The sequence below is a fragment of the Oncorhynchus masou genome, chromosome 25 (assembly GCF_036934945.1).
Source record: "Oncorhynchus masou masou isolate Uvic2021 chromosome 25, UVic_Omas_1.1, whole genome shotgun sequence".
In the NCBI taxonomy this organism is placed as follows: domain Eukaryota; kingdom Metazoa; phylum Chordata; class Actinopteri; order Salmoniformes; family Salmonidae; genus Oncorhynchus; species Oncorhynchus masou.
In genome coordinates, this window is record NC_088236.1 from 11124133 (window position 1) to 11143834 (window position 19702).

General features: G+C 42.7%; 2 protein-coding genes across 3 annotated transcripts; one reads left to right on the forward strand and one right to left on the reverse strand.

Annotated features, from left to right (window-relative positions):
• Nucleotides 1-9116: 9116 nt before the first annotated feature.
• Nucleotides 9117-10323, reverse strand: LOC135513778 (transcriptional regulator protein Pur-beta-like). The gene has a single exon (XM_064936695.1). It carries the CDS (start codon nucleotides 10284-10286, stop codon nucleotides 9354-9356), a length of 933 nt encoding a protein of 310 aa, XP_064792767.1. The 5' UTR covers nucleotides 10287-10323; the 3' UTR covers nucleotides 9117-9353.
• A 724-nt stretch (nucleotides 10324-11047) lies between these two features.
• LOC135513777 (histone H2A.V) lies at nucleotides 11048-17995 on the forward strand. 2 transcript variants are annotated; one of them, XM_064936694.1, is made up of 5 exons: nucleotides 11048-11157; nucleotides 12385-12462; nucleotides 12664-12777; nucleotides 16793-16922; nucleotides 17113-17995. In XM_064936694.1, exons 1-5 carry the CDS (start codon nucleotides 11155-11157, stop codon nucleotides 17172-17174), a joined length of 387 nt encoding a protein of 128 aa, XP_064792766.1. In that variant the 5' UTR covers nucleotides 11048-11154; the 3' UTR covers nucleotides 17175-17995. The 2 variants fall into 2 exon arrangements, with proteins under 2 accessions (XP_064792766.1, XP_064792765.1); XM_064936693.1 differs by lacking the exons at nucleotides 11048-11157; nucleotides 12385-12462 and having other exon boundaries at nucleotides 12580-12777.
• Nucleotides 17996-19702: the final 1707 nt, after the last annotated feature.

Consider the following 19702-nt stretch of genomic DNA (forward strand, 5'->3'; position numbering starts at 1 on the left):
TAGAGTGGCCAGACGGAAGCCACTCCTCAGTAAAAGGCACATGACAGCCACTTGGAGTTTGCCAAAAGGCACCTAAAGGACACAGACCATGAGAAACAAGACTCTCTATTCTGATGAAACCAAGATTGAACTATTTGGCCGGAATGCCAAGTGTCACGTCTGGAGGAAACCTGGCACAAGCTCTCCGGTGAAGCATAGTGGTGGAAACATCATGCTGTGGTGATGTTTTTCAGTGGCAGGGACTAGGAGACTAGTCAGGATCGAGGGAAAGATGAACGGAGCAAAATACATAGAGATCCTTGATGAAAACCTGCTCCAGAGCACTCAGGACCTCAGGCAGGGGGTGAAGGTTCACCTTCCAACAGGACAAGGACACTAAGCACACAGCCAAGACAACACAGAAGTGGCTTCGGGACAAGTCTCTGAATATCCTTGAGTGGCCCAGCCAGTGCCCGGACTTGAACCCGATCGAACATCCCTGGAGAGACCTGAAAATATATTTGTGCAGCAACGCTCCCCATCCAACCCGACAGAGCTTGAAAGGATCTGCAGAGAAGAATGGGAGAAACTCCCCAAATACAGGTGTGCCAAGCTTGTAGTGTCATACACAATAAGACTCAGTGCTGTAATCGCTGCCAAAGTTGCTTCAACAAAGTACTGAGTAAAGGGTCTGACTACTGAAGTAAATATGATATTTCAGTATTTTGTTTTCAGAAAAAATGTCTTAAAAAACTGTTTTTACCTCGTCATCATGGGGAATTGTGTGTACATTGATGAGGGGGAAAAAACTATTCAATACATTTTAGAACAAGGCTGTAACGTAACACAAGTGGTCTGAATAATTTCTGAAGGCACTGTGGTGTACTACTGTTGACCTTGTAGGGAATAAGGTTCCATTTGTCACACAACCATTGATGGGGAAGAGGTACAGATGACTAATGTTAGATATGCCCCACACCCTGAAAACCACAGACACAACCCAACAAGCACACCCTTTGCCTCTGACCCCCCCTCATGGTCATCAGTGTGCATGATGTCCAGTGGCGATTTTAGTGGGGCAAACTACCGTTTTTTGGGGGGGGATGCATGCCAGCAAAGCCACTACACAACACAACACTAAACAATACATTAGTTGCACTATAACGGTGACAAACGGTGCCGACAAACTGTTAGGGCCTACATATAGCTGTCCCAACAGCAGAGTCCCAACAGCAGTCCAAACACCTTACCACTGTTACACCTGGCTATCAGTGGAGCCATGTCTGGCAGCGAAACAGTTCATTCAGCCTCATTTACTGCCTTTAAAAAAAACATAGCTTATATGGCTGATTTGCTTAAACAAATGTGGTTTCTACTGAAAATTGAGATGTACAGTGGGGCAAAAAAGTATTTAGTCAGCCACCAATTGTGCAAGTTCTCCCACTGAAAAAGATGAGAGGCCTGTAATTTTCATCATAGGTACACTTCAAAATTATCACAAGAATGGTGAGCAAAAATCCCAGAACCACACGGGGGGACCTAGTGAATGACCTGCAGAGAGCTGGGACCAAAGTAACAAAGCCTACCATCAGTAACACACTTCGCCGCCAGGGACTCAAATCCTGCAGTGCCAGACGTGTCCCCCTGCTTAAGCCAGTACATGTCCAGGCTCGTCTGAAGTTTGCTAGAGAGCATTTGGATGATCCAGAAGAAGATTGGGAGAATGTCATATGGTCAGATGAAACCAAAATATAACTTTTTGGTAAAAACTCAACTCGTCGTGTTTGGAGGACAAAGACCCTTAGATTTGGCGGTGAAGTAGTGTCCCCGTGAGTGACAGAACACTGAGCCAATCACGGCGCAACTAAAGAACATTACTCACCCCTATGTTCCATGCCCCACCACCACAGAAAGCACTGAGCTAGGCTGAAACACCAGCATTTTGGAGCTGCCTTACTCAAGAAAACAAAAAAGAGACCATGTTTGTATGCAGCTTTATTAACTCAATGATTATCATTATTTATTTTTTACTTTGTTTGCAAACTGATACGTGACACGTATTAATGCCAAAATAACATGAAAACAGGCAACCCCCCCCAAAAAAAACAATGTGGGGCTCAAACAGGTTGGGCTCAGCTCCACCTGCACTGAATGAAGAGTCGACACTCCCTCTCTGGGGCCTGGTTCACAAACAGCCTCTAGATCCTACCCCTTAGACTAGGGCATAGCTGCTGTAGATCTACCAGGATCTACCAGGAGCAGGTGTAAGCAGTGTTGAATATTCCACCTATCAGAAGGCATGATGGGTCTACAGCCACGCTGTTTACACCTATCTCTATGATGCCAATGAGCATGCAAGTACAATATTTCAAACACGTCAAATATGAGTGGACTAAACCACAACTTCCTCCCCATCATCAAGTATCAGAACACCCTTTGCACTCAGAACTGTCTGGGTAATCAGGTCAGGAGAGAAGAGGGCCTGTATGTTTGTATCCCATATGGCACCCTATTCCCTACATAGCACACTCATGTTGAGCAGTAGTGGTCAAAAGTAGTGCACTATATAGTGAATTGGTTGCCATTTTGGGACGTAGTTTTATATAGCCTTCAATTGAATGTTTTACCAGCAGTATCACTTCCCCTTTGTCTGCTTAATGTTCATTGGCCATGTCCCAAATGGAACCCTATTCCATACATACAGTGCATTCAGAAAGTATTCAGACCACTTGACTTTTTCCACGTTTTTTTACGTTACAGCTTTATTCTAAAATGGATTAAATACTTGTTTTCCCTCATCAATCTACACTCAATACCCCATAATGACATCATAATACCCCATAATGACATCATAATACCCCATAATGACATCATAATACCCCATAATGACAAAGTGAAAACAAGTTTTTAGAAATGTTTGCAAATGTATTAAAAATAAAAAAGTGATATACCTTATTTACATAGGTATATCATAGGACCCTTTGCTATGAGACTCAAAATTGAGCTCAAGTGCATCCTGTTTCGATTGATCATCCTTGAGATGTTTCTACAACTGGATTGGAGTCCACCTGTGGTAAATGTAATTCATTGGACATGATGTGGAAAGACACACATCTGTCTATATAAGGTCCCACAGCTGACAGTGCATGTCAGAGCAAATACCAAGCCATGAGGTCGAAGGAATTGTCTGTAGAGCTCCGAGACAGGATTGTGTCGAGGCACAGGTCTGGGGAAGAGTATCAAAACATTTTTGCAGCATTGACGGTCCCCAAGAACACAATGGCCGCCATCATTCTTAAATGGAAGAAGTTTGGAACCACCAAGACTCTTTCTAGAGCTTGCCGCCCGGGCCAAACTGAGAAATCAGGGAGAAGGGCCTTGGTCTGTGAGGTGACCAAGGACCGGATGGTCACTCTGAAAGAGCTCCAGAGTTCCTCTGTGGAGATGGGAGAACCTTATAGAAGGACAACTGTTATGGAGTCTAGTTGATAGGTAATTGACTAGCTGAGCTGTTCCCCGGACTCCGTGTGTATGGATTTGTACAATGCTTGAACAATGCTATTGAACTTGACATTGGTGTCTGTCTTTATTCTTTTATCGAACATATCATACTGAAACAACAACCATCTCTGCAGCACTCCACCAATCAGGCCTTTATGGTAGAGTGGCCAGACGGAAGCCACTCCTCAGTAAAAGGCACATGACAGCCACTTGGAGTTTGCCAAAAGGCACCTAAAGGACACAGACCATGAGAAACAAGACTCTCTATTCTGATGAAACCAAGATTGAACTATTTGGCCGGAATGCCAAGTGTCACGTCTGGAGGAAACCTGGCACAAGCTCTCCGGTGAAGCATAGTGGTGGAAACATCATGCTGTGGTGATGTTTTTCAGTGGCAGGGACTAGGAGACTAGTCAGGATCGAGGGAAAGATGAACGGAGCAAAATACATAGAGATCCTTGATGAAAACCTGCTCCAGAGCACTCAGGACCTCAGGCAGGGGTGAAGGTTCACCTTCCAACAGGACAAGGACACTAAGCACACAGCCAAGACAACACAGAAGTGGCTTCGGGACAAGTCTCTGAATATCCTTGAGTGGCCCAGCCAGTGCCCGGACTTGAACCCGATCGAACATCCCTGGAGAGACCTGAAAATATATTTGTGCAGCAACGCTCCCCATCCAACCCGACAGAGCTTGAAAGGATCTGCAGAGAAGAATGGGAGAAACTCCCCAAATACAGGTGTGCCAAGCTTGTAGTGTCATACACAATAAGACTCAGTGCTGTAATCGCTGCCAAAGTTGCTTCAACAAAGTACTGAGTAAAGGGTCTGACTACTGAAGTAAATATGATATTTCAGTATTTTTTTTCTCAGAAAAAATGTCTTAAAAAACTGTTTTTACCTCGTCATCATGGGGAATTGTGTGTACATTGATGAGGGGGAAAAAACTATTCAATACATTTTATAACAAGGCTGTAACGTAACACAAGTGGTCTGAATAATTTCTGAAGGCACTGTGGTGTACTACTGTTGACCTTGTAGGGAATAAGGTTCCATTTGTCACACAACCATTGATGGGGAAGAGGTACAGATGACTAATGTTAGATATGCCCCACACCCTGAAAACCACAGACACAACCCAACAAGCACACCCTTTGCCTCTGACCCCCCCTCATGGTCATCAGTGTGCATGATGTCCAGTGGCGATTTTAGTGGGGCAAACTACCGTTTTTTGGGGGGGGGATGCATGCCAGCAAAGCCACTACACAACACAACACTAAACAATACATTAGTTGCACTATAACGGTGACAAACGGTGCCGACAAACTGTTAGGGCCTACATATAGCTGTCCCAACAGCAGAGTCCCAACAGCAGTCCAAACACCTTACCACTGTTACACCTGGCTATCAGTGGAGCCATGTCTGGCAGCAAAACAGTTCATTCAGCCTCATTTACTGCCTTTAAAAAAAACATAGCTTATATGGCTGATTTGCTTAAACAAATGTGGTTTCTACTAAAAATTGAGATGTACAGTGGGGCAAAAAAGTATTTAGTCAGCCACCAATTGTGCAAGTTCTCCCACTGAAAAAGATGAGAGGCCTGTAATTTTCATCATAGGTACACTTCAAAATTATCACAAGAATGGTGAGCAAAAATCCCAGAACCACACGGGGGGACCTAGTGAATGACCTGCAGAGAGCTGGGACCAAAGTAACAAAGCCTACCATCAGTAACACACTTCGCCGCCAGGGACTCAAATCCTGCAGTGCCAGACGTGTCCCCCTGCTTAAGCCAGTACATGTCCAGGCCCGTCTGAAGTTTGCTAGAGAGCATTTGGATGATCCAGAAGAAGATTGGGAGAATGTCATATGGTCAGATGAAACCAAAATATAACTTTTTGGTAAAAACTCAACTCGTCATGTTTGGAGGACAAAGACCCTTAGATTTGGCGATGAAGTAGTGTCCCCGTGAGTGACAGAACACTGAGCCAATCACGGCGCAACTAAAGAACATTACTCACCCCTATGTTCCATGCCCCACCACCACAGAAAGCACTGAGCTAGGCTGAAACACCAGCATTTTGGAGCTGCCTTACTCAAGAAAACAAAAAAGAGACCATGTTTGTATGCAACTTTATTAACTCAATGATTATCATGATTTATTTTTTACTTTGTTTGCAAACTGATATGTGACACGTATTAATGCCAAAATAACATGAAAACAGGCAACCCCCCCCCCCAAAAAAACAATGTGGGGCTCAAACAGGTTGGGCTCAGCTCCACCTGCACTGAATGAAGAGTCGACACTCCCTCTCTGGGGCCTGGTTCACAAACAGCCTCTAGATCCTACCCCTTAGACTAGGGCATAGCTGCTGTAGATCTACCAGGATCTACCAGGAGCAGGTGTAAGCAGTGTTGAATATTCCACCTATCAGAAGGCATGATGGGTCTACAGCCACGCTGTTTACACCTATCCAATTCTTTTAGATCTAATTCAAGTGCATAGTATTGTTTCTGAACAGGGATTAATTATCATCATAACATATCATACCTACTCAACAAATTGGATGCAGTCTATCCCAGTGCAATCCGTTTTGTCACCAAAGCCCCATATACTACCCACCATTGCGACCTGTACACTCTCGTTGGCTGGCCATCGCTTCATACTCGTTGCCAAACCCACTGGCTCCATGTCATCTACAAGACCCTGCTAGGTAAAGTCCCCCCTTATCTCAGCTTGCTGGTCACCATAGCATGTCCCACCTGTAGCACGCGTTCCAGCAGGTATATCTCACTAGTCACCCCAAAAACCAATTATTTCTTTGGCCGCCTCCCCTTCCAGTTCTCTGCTGCCAATGACTGGAACGAACTACAAAAATCTCTGAAATTGGAAACACTTATCTCCCTCACTAGCTTTAAGCACCAATTGTCAGAGCAGCTCACAGATTACTGCACCTGTACATAGCCCACCTATAATTTAGCCCAAACAACTACCTCTTTCCCTACTGTATTTATTTTATTGATTTTGCTCCTTTGCACCCCATTATTTTTATTTCTACTTTGCACATTCTTCCACTGCAAATCTACCATTCCAGTGTTTTACTTGCTATATTGTAGTTACTTTGCCACCATGGCCTTTTTTTGCCTTTACCTCCCTAATCTCATCTCTCTTGCTCACATCGTATATAGACTTGTTTCTACTGTATTATTGACTGTATGTTTGTTTTACTCCATGTGTAACTCTGTCGTTGTATGTGTCGAACTGCTTTGCTTTATCTTGGCCAGGTCGCACTTGTAAATGAGAACTTGTTCTCAACTTGCCTACCTGGTTAAATAAAGGTGAAAAAAAATCATATTGTCAATCTTATCTACTACCTTGAAACACATTCATATAATGTGAGTGTACCCTTTAAGGTTGAATGGATTGTTCCTCCCGAGTCTCGAGTTTCATCACTTGAATTCTGTTCTGTGAGATTCCTTCACCTGTTGCTGAATAAGACCTCCCTAACCTCATTTTCTTACCGCAGCAAATCTGTCATATTACTTATATTAAAGAAACAACATAGCCCACAACGAGTCCATGAATCTGATTTGTTGGATGGAGAAAAGACAAACTCATCCTCCTCAGCAAAGAACTTTTATTTACCGTTGAAAGGAACCTGGTAGAATATTACAGCAGAACTCACGAGGGAAACAGCTGCCATTTCATGTAACACAATACAGGAATTAGGTTGTAGTTAAAACTCGTGTATATATAATATTTTTTATATCAGTAGAAAAAAAACTATTGCTCCCAGATGTTGTTTGTATGACACATTCTCTCCTGCTATGCTGAAGGGTAAAGTAACACCAATAGGAGAAGGTTTACACACACACAAAGGGAAATGTGATGTTTGTTGTTGTTTAGGATGATGTAATTTCCTGAATAAGGTTACAAATGCCATTACTTTTTGTATGTATGTTGACCAGAATTAAACTTTTGATCATTGTCAAAAAATGTTTTATAAATACCAACATACAGCAATCAGAAAAATGCAAAATAAAAGAGCAGGCATGCTAAAAAAAAATGTTATACTTAAGAGGACCAAACACTGAAATAAGAAGCCTGGATGGTATTCAGTCACATCTTATTGTCAACTGAAAGAGTACCAACTTGAGAGAAAATTGAGAACTGATGGATGAGAGAAGGGGGGGGGGGGAGCTTGATGGATATTCTTTCTGTCCGATGGACTGGATGTGAGAGGACAGATTTGAGACAGACTACTTGAATGGAACTGGATCTAAGTGTATTGTGTACAATTAAAAAAATAAAAAGTATGTGTTTGTTAATGTCATCACTTCCATATCGTTTTCTATGCTCTTCATTTTTCATTCAGGGAATACAATAAAATGTTAGAAATCTCCTCAGATGATTGCATCCAAGTGTTAGTGTTTTAAATAGCTTATACCAGTTTAGTTTAGGCAGCAATACTCAATACATTTTACATATAGGCATCATCTAATAGACATATTTCTATATATTTATTTTGAAAAATAATTTAAGACAGGAATTAAGCCTAGCTTTGGACTAAAAATTAATTTCAATGGAAATTTTGCCCTAAAAACCACCCCTAAAAACAATGACCAGTGCCAGTCATCCTAGCTTAAGCCATCTTCATTCGGAGTCACCAAGATCTAACAGGTTGCTGGATTTGACATTCAAGACTCCCTCCCATCCTTGTGGTTGACAATACAGGGCAGACAGGTCATTGTCCTAGTAAAATGTCCATAGATAGATCATGTTCATCCCTGCAGGCACACAGGCCAAAAGACAGAAGATCATAGAACCAGTATAACAACCATCTACTATGGGAGCTGAGCAGCATTAGAGTCTAAATGAGGGTGAGGGAATCCCCTGCTTTTCAATTCATGACACACTGCATGCAGCCACTAGTGGTCACGATGACTCCCCAACCAACCAATTGGTGTGTTTCCTTTTTCTTCTTCTTCTGTTACTAGGGCCTGTGTGTCTGATGCTGGTCTAATGGTTGTCTTGCTTAGCCTGGTCCCAGGAGTTGGTAAGACTGAACAAACAGATCTGAGACCAGGCTATTTTCTCTCCCTGTTCTGTCTATGCCCAATTCTGTGTCCTACTTAGAACAATGATTCAGATTATTCCAAAACAATACAGTTGTTCTCTGACTGTAAAAGCCACTTTAAAGACAGAGCACACAGCAGTGCATTAGATAAGCTGAGTTTCACATTTCTTTGCTCAGAAACACCACATTTTCACTTTTTTTTGTTACTATATACAGCACATAGTTCTGGTCCAAGTAAGTTGTTTAGAGTTAAAAATAGATATTCTACCGGTAAAACATTGTGAAACTGGATTTGCTGGGCGAGCAACATGAGTGGGGTTACTTTTTACATTGACAATCTTTTATTTTTTTTAATCAATAGAAAATCTCATATGATCCAACTAGTAATAGCTAGCACAAATGACCTGGTACCACCAGGGCCGATTTAAAACCCTGATGATAAATGAGTTCACTGAGGTGTGCAATTGTTTTTGATTGATTTACTAACAATTTGTTTATGATGACTGTGATGTTCTAATGTTATGAATTGTTATTGTATCTTTTCTTTCCATCTTGTAGTTTAAATCTATTATTTTATGTCCTCAGGGTACCATTGAAAATGAGACCCTGGTCGCATTATCTTATATAGAGAGTATTTCCAGGTCAAATATACTTTTTGTACTCCACTGTTTTTTTGTTGTATTTTTTTTTTGTATTTAGGTTCGATTCATACGTCATGCACAAAATAGGTTTTCTTCTATTCAAGCTTTGCGTCACGTTGTCAGACAGCTTGATCAGATTGCGCAGCCGGCTTGATCAATCGTCGTCCACCTCGTCTCCCTCCGACTCTTCTCCTCCTGCAACTCCTCCTCCTGGTCTCCTTTCAAACATTTTATCCTTCGGTCTCTCCTGTATCTCTTTCATCTCTTCGGCATAACGGGAGAATGCGCCTCCAAACTTGCCCCACGCTTTGAACGGGATAGTGATCGAGTTTCTATAGCTGGGTTTGACTTCGCTCACCCTCATGAAAACTCCGTATTTGTTGGACCCGACGTCGAAGAAGAACCGTTTGGAGTCCACCATGATAGAGGTGCCCTCCGGAAGCTCGCTGTAGCCCCCTGCTCCTCCGCCACCGGCGAGTTCCTCGTCATCTCCTCCGTAGTCGTCTATATGTTTGGCTAGGGCGTCACGGAACTCTATTAACCCTTGGGCCGGGAGGGCGATGGTTTGTCCGGACTGCATTCCACCAGGGACTCCGCCACTTCCTACTCCGAACCCGGGGCCTCGGTTGAGGGTCTGCCTGATGCGGAGGAACCTCCCCCGCTGGTTCTCTTTCAGATCGAGGTAGTATTTTCGGTTTTCTCGAACCAGGAACTCACTCTTCAAGGCCCGCCTAGGCCCACTGTCATCCCCACCGGATGACTGAGCGATCTGCTCGGGGCTGCTAGGCCCAAGTTGGGCGTAGTGCTCTATAAAATCCCCCAGGTAGTCACGGAACTCGGCGGCAACTGACATGGAAAGGGTCAGACGACTTTTCGAGCCCCCGGCGCCGACCTCGGCGATTTTGATGAATCTGCCCTTCGCATTCTGCTTTACATCCAGGTAGAAGCGTTTGTTCTGGATGTCCAGTCGCTTTGAGGCCAGCTCCTGGGTCTCCTGGTCCCGCTGGTAGTGTTGAAACCCGCCGCTTCCACCCCCTACGCCACCACTGCTGCCACCGCGCTCACTCCCACTGTCCCCGTCCGCCATCTTCGCCACCAGCAGCCAGATTCTCTCCTTCCTAGGTTCTGCTCCCCGCCCCCCGCGCGCTTAACCAATTCGCAGAGGAACATACCGTTGAATACTGCGTTCTGATAGGCCAATCGCCTGCCAATTACAACAGCAGACCACAAACTGTTGATTTTCTACTGGTAGATTCCTCTTGTCAGTCAAAAAACGGCCCCCTCCTAATTCGATGAAATCAACGATTTCCCCCGATTATTTATCGTAAGCGGTTTACTTTTCTAATGCATTGCAATGCAAAACCTCGTCGTCTTAAAATGACATGAAACGAATAGATATTCAGGCAAACTAGCAAAATACTGCTGAGTATTTTGAATTCATTGTGCACTAGCTAATTAGTTACCCATTGATTTTGTACACCAATTGTGAGTCAAATTAATATTTTAGGACATCCAGTCAGTTTGCAACTGCATACAATGCATGCATTATCAAAGACGAGTGCTTTGAGTATTTCTGAATATGCAATATCCAGATGTGCGCATGCACGTAATATATTGTTTCAGCATTTTATTAGTCAATCACGTGAATAATATTGATCATCAATACAAATACATTTTGAGTGGCAATGTCGAGCTCAGCAGTCCAGCCTACTTGGTCTCGTGCGCAAAGGACATGCCGAAGTTGCGGTGGGGGATGGGTAAAATGTGTACAAGCAGCGCTGTAATTGGGCAAGAAAAATATTCAAAGAAACAACACGAATTCCCATTGGTCAATGTTCGCTCGCGAGGAGTCCCGGAGCTTTTACGAGCCTGAAGGACTTTATTGTTTCTCTTCGTCTTCAACAGAAATTGTTTCCGAGCTCCTCAGTTCCTCAACCAAATAACAAAACGCTGAAATGGTAACGTTATGTGGTTATTATTTGTAGTAATCCTTTTAATAACGACTGCTCGGTATATCATTTGTTGTAATTGCATTACCGGCTACTGCTGCTTCAAATTACCTAAAAAGAAATGCCAAGCTAGCGTTAGCCAGCTTGGCATAAGCTAACAAGTTTGCATTACCAACCGATACCTACTTAGAGATATTTAGGTTACTTTTTTTAACATACTTGTGAAACTTTTAGCTTTTATTTGTTTAGTAATTGCTGGTATTCATTCGTGTTAGAAATATCTTACTTTAGCTATTTTTGCGTTCGTATTATTTGGTTGAACGGCTATGAGGCTACCAACGTTAGCTATAATTTAGCTAGTTGGATACCATAACGTTAGCTAGCTGACCATTTGTTTTCAAGTACGGTCGGGTTGTCCCGCGATTCTCTACAAAAATCAAATGTTAGTATTGCCATCTGTCGGAAGTTGTCTCGCTACTTATTCTTCCTTTTATAGCATCAGTCAATTTCAGGAAGTGGCAAATTCATTGGGTTTATCAATCAAAAATGGACTACTTTATTACAATAGTGTGAATGTTGGTAAAAATGTATTTTAGCCACGCAACCCCTAGTTACCCGGGATTCTCCTCCTCGTGGACTTGAGCAACTGTGCTAAAGCATGTTTTCAGTGCCTTTTCTTAGTAACGTTTTGATTCCAGCTGCTGGTTAGTAACTGGCGGGAAACCGTATGCCCTCAAGAACAGGGTGATTCAGCTGGAATGCTAGCTAACAATCCTCATAAATGGCTATTTTAATATGGATCTCTTAATTAATCTGGAGTGTTGTCTTTATTTTGAGTGACAGCCATTGGTGAGTTATGACCCAAAATTGTCAACACGTTTCTGTACAATAATACAATCAACGGAGTACATTTCTTATTGGAATGCATTTGTAAATTAATCCACAATTAAAATAAAAGGTGAGAGAAACATTAAGTTTCCTATTTGATAGATTCAATTAGTAAAATAAGTACCTGAGACTGGCAAATAAATTGTGTATATGAGAGCACTTGCGTTTTACTGTTACTGCTAGCAAGTGTTGGTTTATGACCAGCGAGGTAATTTCATGAGTTTTAGCAGGTGATATTTAAAGACATTCTGGGAAAGAGTGCTCGCATGCAAATTACATGATTTCTGTCTTACTCAAGTCCCATTTTTTCTTTTTGTAATATTCTGTGTTTTGCCCCCTATATCCCAGGCTGGCGGTAAGGCAGGAAAAGACAGTGGTAAGGCCAAGGCGAAAGCTGTGTCACGCTCCCAGAGAGCTGGACTGCAGGTAAGATTGAATACCTCTACAGAGATCCTGATGTGGTGCACCTAGCATGCCATTCATTATTTTCAAAGAAAGAGCAGCAAAGCTTTGTGTGTTTCCAGCATTTACAGTGAAGTTTCAATGTTCATGTGTACTCTAATTGCTAGAAGCTATTCATCCCCTCCCCGTAGTCGCCTAACCGCACATCTGTTTTGTTCCTGCCAGTTTCCAGTGGGGCGTATCCACAGGCACTTAAAGACCCGCACTACCAGCCACGGACGTGTCGGAGCCACAGCGGCTGTATATAGTGCTGCCATCCTTGAGTATCTCACCGCTGAGGTGAGACAGAGACCATTATATTCTCTTGAGTTACTTACTCTGAATTGCTGTCATTTAAAAAAATGTCATTAGTCCATTTGTGATGGGTTGGAAAGAGCTGTGTAAGAGTTCATTTTATTTATTTTTAATAGATCTCGGAATCGTTTGACATTTTGAGGGTTTGGAACTGAGGTTCTGGAAAAAAACAAAACAAAAAAAACAAGTTGGCTCAAGTTCCGAACTGTCATTGGTTTGAATGGTATCAGGGATGAAACGTAAAAAAAAATGAAGAAAAATATTGTATACTTTTGAATTTAGCAACATGACTTGGTACACATGCATGCATACATACAGTGCTTTTGGAAAGTATTCAGACCCATTGACTTTCCCCCAATATTTTGTTACATTTTTAGCCTTGTATTAACATTGTCCCCTGCCTCAGACTTAAACCTTTAAAAAAAGTTTTTGCAAGTGTATATAAAAAAACACAACATTTACGTAGGTATTCAGACCCTTTCTTTACTCAGTACTTTGTTGAAGCAGTAATTACAGCATCAAGTCTAATTAGGTATGACGCTACAAGCTTGGCACACCAGTATTTGGGGAATTTCTCATTTTACTCTGCAGATCTTCTCCAGCTCTGTCAGGTTGGATGGGGAGCATCGCTGCACAGCTATTTTCAGGTCTCTAGAGATGTTCGATCAGGTTCAAGATTGGGCTCTGGTTGGGCCACTCAAGGGCATTCAGCGACTTGTCCCGAAGCCACGCCTGCGTTGACTTGGCTGTATGCTTAGGGTCGATGTCCTGTTGGAAGGTGAACCTTACCCCTAGTCGTAGGTCCTGAGCGCTCTGGAGCAGGTTCTCATCAAGAATCTCTCTACTTTGCTTCGTACATCTTTCCCTCAACCCTGACTAGTCTCCCAGTCCCTGCCGCTGCGTAACATCCCCACTGCATGATGCTGCCACCACCACGCTTCACTGTAGGGATGGTGCCAGGTTTCCTCCAGATGTGACGCTTGGCATTCAGGCCAAAGAGTTCAATCTTGGTTTCATCAGTCTTGTTTCTCATGGTCTAAGAGTCTTTAGGTGCCTTTTGGCAAACTCCAAGCGGGCTGTCGTGACACTTAATGAGGGCTCCTGAGTGGCGCAGCAATCTAAGGCACTGCATCTCGGTGCTAGACGCGTCACCAGACTCTGATCGGGAGTCCCATAGTGCGGCGCACAGTTTGCCCAGCGTCGGGCCGGGGTATGCCGTCATTGTAAATAAGATTTTGTTCTTAACCGACTTACCTAGTTAAATAAAAATACTGGGTGAGTTCAGTCTGGCCACTACCATAAAGGCCTGATTGGTGGAGTTCTGCAGAGGAGGTTGTCCTGGAAGTTTCTCCCATCTGCAGAGGAACTCTAGAGCTGTCAGTGACCATTGGGTTCTTGGTCACCTCCCTGGCCCTTCTCCCCGATTGTTCAGTTTGGCCAGCTCTAGAGACCCTGAGTAGTTCCAAACTTTTTCCATTAAAAAAAATTGATGCCACTGTGTTCTTGGGGACCTTCAATGCTTCACATTTTTGGTACCCTTCCCCAGGTCTGTGATTAGACACAATATTGTCTCGGAGCTCTACGGACAATTCCTTTGACCTCGTGGCTTGGTTTTTGCTCTGACGTGCACTGTCAACTGTGGGCCCTTTTTTTTTAATATAGATAGGTGTGCACCTTTTCCAAATCTTTTCCAACATCACAAGGATGGTCAATAGAAGCAGGATGCACCTGAGCTCAATTTTGAGTTTCATAGCAAAGAGTCTGAATACTTGCGAAAATAAGGTATTTCTGTTTATTTTTAATACATTGAAATTCTTAAACCTGTTCGCTTTGTCATTATGGGGTGTTGTGTGTAGATTGCTGAGTATTTGTTTTTAATACATTTTAGAATAAGGCTGTAACAATGTGTGTAAGTCAAGGGGTCTGAATAGTTTCTGAAGGTGTGTGTATATACACCTATTCATTCAAGAGTTTTATACATTTTTTTTGTTGCTATTTCCTACATTGTAGAATAATAGTGAAGACAAACATGGAATCATTTAATAAACGTCCCCACACACACTCTTGGCATTCTCTCAACCAGCTTCATGAGGAATGCTTTTCCAACAGTCTTGGATTTCCCACATGCTGAGCACTTGTTGGCTGCTTTTCCTTCCCTCTGTGGTCCAACTCATCCCAAACATCTGAATTGGGTTGAGGTCGGGTGATTGTGGAGGCCAGGTCATCAGATACAGCACACCATCACTCTCCTTGGTCAAGTAGCCCTTACACCACCACCTCCATGCTTCACGGTGGAAACCACATAATCTGTGTGAGTCCATTAACCTACTCTGCTTATCACAAAGATACGGCGGTTGGAACCAAAAATCACATTCGGACTCATTAGACCAAAGGACAGACTACCACTGGTCTAATGTCCATTGCCTGTGTTTCTTTGCTCAAGCAAGTCTCTTCTTATCGGTGTCCTTTAGTAGTGGTTTCTTTGTAGCATTTTGACCATGAAGGCCTGATTCACACTGTCTTTGAACAGTTAATGTTCAGATGTCTATTACTTGAACGCTGAAGCATTTATTTGGGTTGCTATTTTTGAGGCTGGTAATTCTAATGAACTTATCCTCTGCAGCAGAGGTAACTCTGGGTCTTCTATTCCTGTGGCGGTCCGCACGAGAGCCAATTTAATCATAGTGCTTGATGGTTTTTGCGATTGCACTTGAGTAAAATTTAAAAGTTCTTAATTTTCCACATTGACCTTCATTGTCTTTTAATGATGGGCTGTCATTTCTCTTTACTTATTTGAGTTTTTCTTGCCACAGTAGGGCTATTTGGTTTTGTATGCCCCCCTACCTTGTCACAACACAACTGATTGGCTCAAATGCATTAATTTGTGAAATTTCTTTCCATCTTAACTTTAAACAAGTTCATTGAAATGCATTCCAGGTGACTACCCCATGAAGCTGGTCGAGAAAATGCTAAGTGTGTGCAAAACTGTCATCGGGGCGAAGTGTGGCTACTTAGAAGAATATAAAATGTATTTAGTTACTCTTCTTCGGTTACTATGTGATTCCGTATGTTATTTCACAGGTCTGATATAAAACAAATAGACTCCCTTGAATGAGTAGGTATCTGAACTTTTGACTGCTACGGTGTGGACACCCCTTCAAATTTGTGGATTGCTCTATTTCAGACACACTTGTGGCTGACGGTGTATAAAAGCAAGCACACAGCCATGCGATCTCCATAGACAAACATCGGCAGTGGAATGGCCTTTACTGAAGAGCTCAGTGACTTTCAATGTGGCACGGTCATAGGTTGGTCTGGGGCTTTTTCTTCTGGTTCGGGCCTGGCCTCTTAGTTCCAGTGAAGGGAAATCTGAACACCACAGCATACAATTACATTCTAGAAAATTCTCTGCTTCCAACTTTGGCAACAGTTTGGGGAAGGCCTTTTCCTGTTTCAGCATTACAATGCCCCCGTGTACAAAGCCCCCGTGTACAAAGCGAGGTCTGCGCTGAAATGGTATGTTGAGATCCGTGTGGAAGAACTTGACTGGCCTGCACAGAGCCCTGACCTCAACCCCCTCTAAGACATTTCGAAGGAATTTGAACACCGACTGCCAGCCAGGCCTAATCGCCTAACATCGGTGCCTGACCTCACTAATGCTCTTGTGGCTGAATGGAAGCAAGTCCCCACAGCAATGTTCATCATCTAGTGGAAAGCCTTTCTGGAAGAGTGGAGGCTGTTATAGCAACAAAGGGGGGACCAACTCCATATTAATGCCCATGATTTTGGAATGAGGTGTTCGATGAGCAGTTGTCATGCAGTGTATTTTGGAGTACTATGTAGGTAGAGATCATTGAACAAAATAACTGTCAATAATACAATTTTGACAAATGCAGATTATAGCCCCGAGCTCTCGCTTGTCAGTTGATCACAGATACAGATTTTTGTTTCGATGGAGTTCTATACAGTATCGTATCCTGATTGGCTGACTTGTTTCCAGGTACTAGAGTTGGCGGGTAATGCCTCTAAAGATCTGAAGGTGAAGCGTATCACTCCCCGCCACTTGCAGCTCGCTATCCGTGGAGACGAGGAGTTGGACTCCCTCATCAAGGCCACCATAGCTGGAGGCGGTGGGTTCAGAAACTACACTTATTTAATAACTTGCATGCACGGGCCCCGACACTACCAACCCATATTTGCCTGTATTTTAATTTGTACTTGAATCAACACTACTGATGTACATTTATGAACAACATCTCCATTATCTTTAACATACTCTCACTTGTATTCCTATCTAACCACTTGTGCTTCTGTTTCCAGGTGTGATCCCCCACATCCACAAGTCCCTGATCGGGAAGAAGGGCCAGCAGAAGACTGCATAGAGTAGACAGACGCCATCTTGTTGATCGGAACTGTGGAGGCGTGTGTTCGGACTGGACTCTGTTCGACGACGTGTGTTCGGACTAACCTGACCAACAGGACATCACATTGATAATTTTTATATTACTATTGGCTAACGATGAGTGATTGGTAGTTTTTTTTTTTTTTTTTTTTCCGTTAGTGTAATATTTCCCATAATTAGAGAAGGATAAAATATGTATGTTATTTTTGGACCGGGGTGAATCATACTTTTCCCCTGATTTTTACAGTTTGATTGGCAGGGCTTCAAATGTTTTGTACTGAAAAATGGAACTGTTAAACCCCATTTTTTTATAAAAACAAAGCTGTCGTTTGTGGTTATTAACACATTTTCATCGTTACTTTCCGTCTGTCTATACCACATTGGTTTGTAAGAGAGAATATTTGTCATGCACAGTGCCTTCGAAGTATTCAAACCCTTGACTTACTCCACAATTTTTTTTATTTAAAAAAAAACAACATTTTTATAAATCAGCCTGATTTCAGAATGGTTGAAATATTTCTCAACCATCTCTGTGCAAATACCTCAGTGACATAATGAAAGCATGTTATTTTAAGTTTTAGCAACATTGAAAATGAAATAGATCTCGTTTACTGAGATCAATACTTTGTAGAAGCCAAGCGCCTTTGGTAGTTAATACAACTTTCAGTCAGGTATGTGTCAAATTTGCACATCGATTTATTTTTTCAAAGCTCTTAAATTATACTAACCAGAAATATAAACAACATGTAAAGTGTTGGTTTCATGAGCTATAATAAAAAAATCCCAGAAATGTCAAATTTCTCTCACAGCTTATTCTCACATTTTTGTGTTCAAATTTGTTTACATCCCAGGTAAATAACGGTAAAATAAATAAAAGGTGAGCGTTTCTCCTTCGCCAAAGTAATCTGGTCACATGACAGGTGTGGCATATCTAGAAGCTGGTTAAACAGCATGCTCATTACACAGGTGCATCTTGTGCTGGGGACAAAAGGCCACTTTAAAGTGTGCCATTTTGTCACAATGCCACAGATCTCAAGTTTTGAGGGAGTGCGCAATTGGCATGCTGACTGCAGGAATGTCCACCAGAGCTGCCGGCAGAGAATTGAATTGTATTTTTTTCTACTGTAAGCTGCCTCTGTCATTTAGAGCATTTTTCAGTATGTCCAACTGCCCGCAGACCACGCGAACACACCAGCCCAGGTTATCCACATGCGGGATCGTTTGAGTATTTCTGTAAAGTCCTTCATTCTGATTGGCTGAGCCTGGCTGCCAAGTGGGTAGACCTATGCCATCTCAGGTCGATTGATCGATTTCCTTATTTGAATTGTAATTCAGCGTTTATATTTTTGTTCAGTATAGATTGCTGTTCACCGCTGCTCCCAAAACATCCCCAAGTCTTTCCTCAGATTTGAAATGGGATTCAAGCCTGGCCTTTGGTTAGGCCACTCAAGGACTTTCACATACTTGTTCTAAAGCCATTCCAACGTTGCTTTGGCTGTATGCTTGGGGCCATCGTCCTATTAGAACATCGATCTTCCCCCCAGTGTAAGGTCGTCTGCACTGGAGCAGGTTCTCATCAAGGATTTGGCTCCATTCATTGTTCCCTCTGTCTTTTACCAGTCTCTCTGCCTCTGAAAAGCATCCCCGTGGCATAATGCTGCCGCTACCGTGCTTCAAATCAAATTTTATTTGTCACATACACATGGTTAGCAGATGTTAATGCGAGTGTAGCGAAATGCTTGTGCTTCTAGTTCCGACAATGCAGTAATAACCAACAAGTAATCTAACTAACAATTCCAAAACTACTGTCTTATACACACAAGTGTAAGGGGATAAAGAATATGTACATAAAGATATATGAATGAGTGATGGTACAGAGCAGCATAGGCAAGATACAGTAGATGGTATCGAGTACAGTATATACATATGAGATGAGTATGTAAACAAAGTGGCATAGTTAAAGTGGCTAGTGATACATGTATTACATAAAGATGCAGTAGATGATAGAGTACAGTATATACGTATACATATGAGATGAATAATGTAGGGTATGTAAACATATTAGGTAGCATTGTTTAAAGTGGCTAGTGATATATTTTACATCAATTCCCATTATTAAAGTGGCTGGAGTTGAGTCAGTGTGTTGGCAGCAGCCACTCAATGTTAGTAGTGGCTGTTTAACAGCCTGATGGCCTCGAGATAGAAGCTGTTTTTTAGTCTCTCGGTCCCAGCTTTGATGCACCTGTACTGACCTCGCCTTCTGGATGATAGCGGGGTGAACAGGCAGTGGCTCGGGTGGTTGTTGTTCTTGATGATCTTTATGGCCTTCCTGTAACATCGGGTGGTGTCGGTGTCCTGGAGGGCAGGTAGTTTGCCCCCGGTGATGCGTTGTGCAGACCTCACTACCCTCTGGAGAGCCTTACGGTTGTGGGCGGAGCAGTTGCCGTACCAGGTGGTGATACAGCCCGCCAGGATGCTCTCGATTGTGCATCTGTAGAAGTTTGTGAG

Coding starts and splice junctions, on each gene's coding strand:
- LOC135513778 (XM_064936695.1), bottom strand. CDS start 10,286: ATGGCGGACGGGGACAGTGGGAGTGAGCGCGGTGGCAGCAGTGGTGGC.
- LOC135513777 (XM_064936693.1), top strand. CDS start 12,580: ATGTTCATGTGTACTCTAATTGCTAGAAGCTATTCATCCCCTCCCCGT. Junction 12,778..16,792: donor TTGAGTATCTCACCGCTGAG/GTGAGACAGAGA, acceptor ACTTGTTTCCAG/GTACTAGAGTTGGCGGGTAA. Junction 16,923..17,112: donor GGCCACCATAGCTGGAGGCG/GTGGGTTCAGAA, acceptor TTCTGTTTCCAG/GTGTGATCCCCCACATCCAC.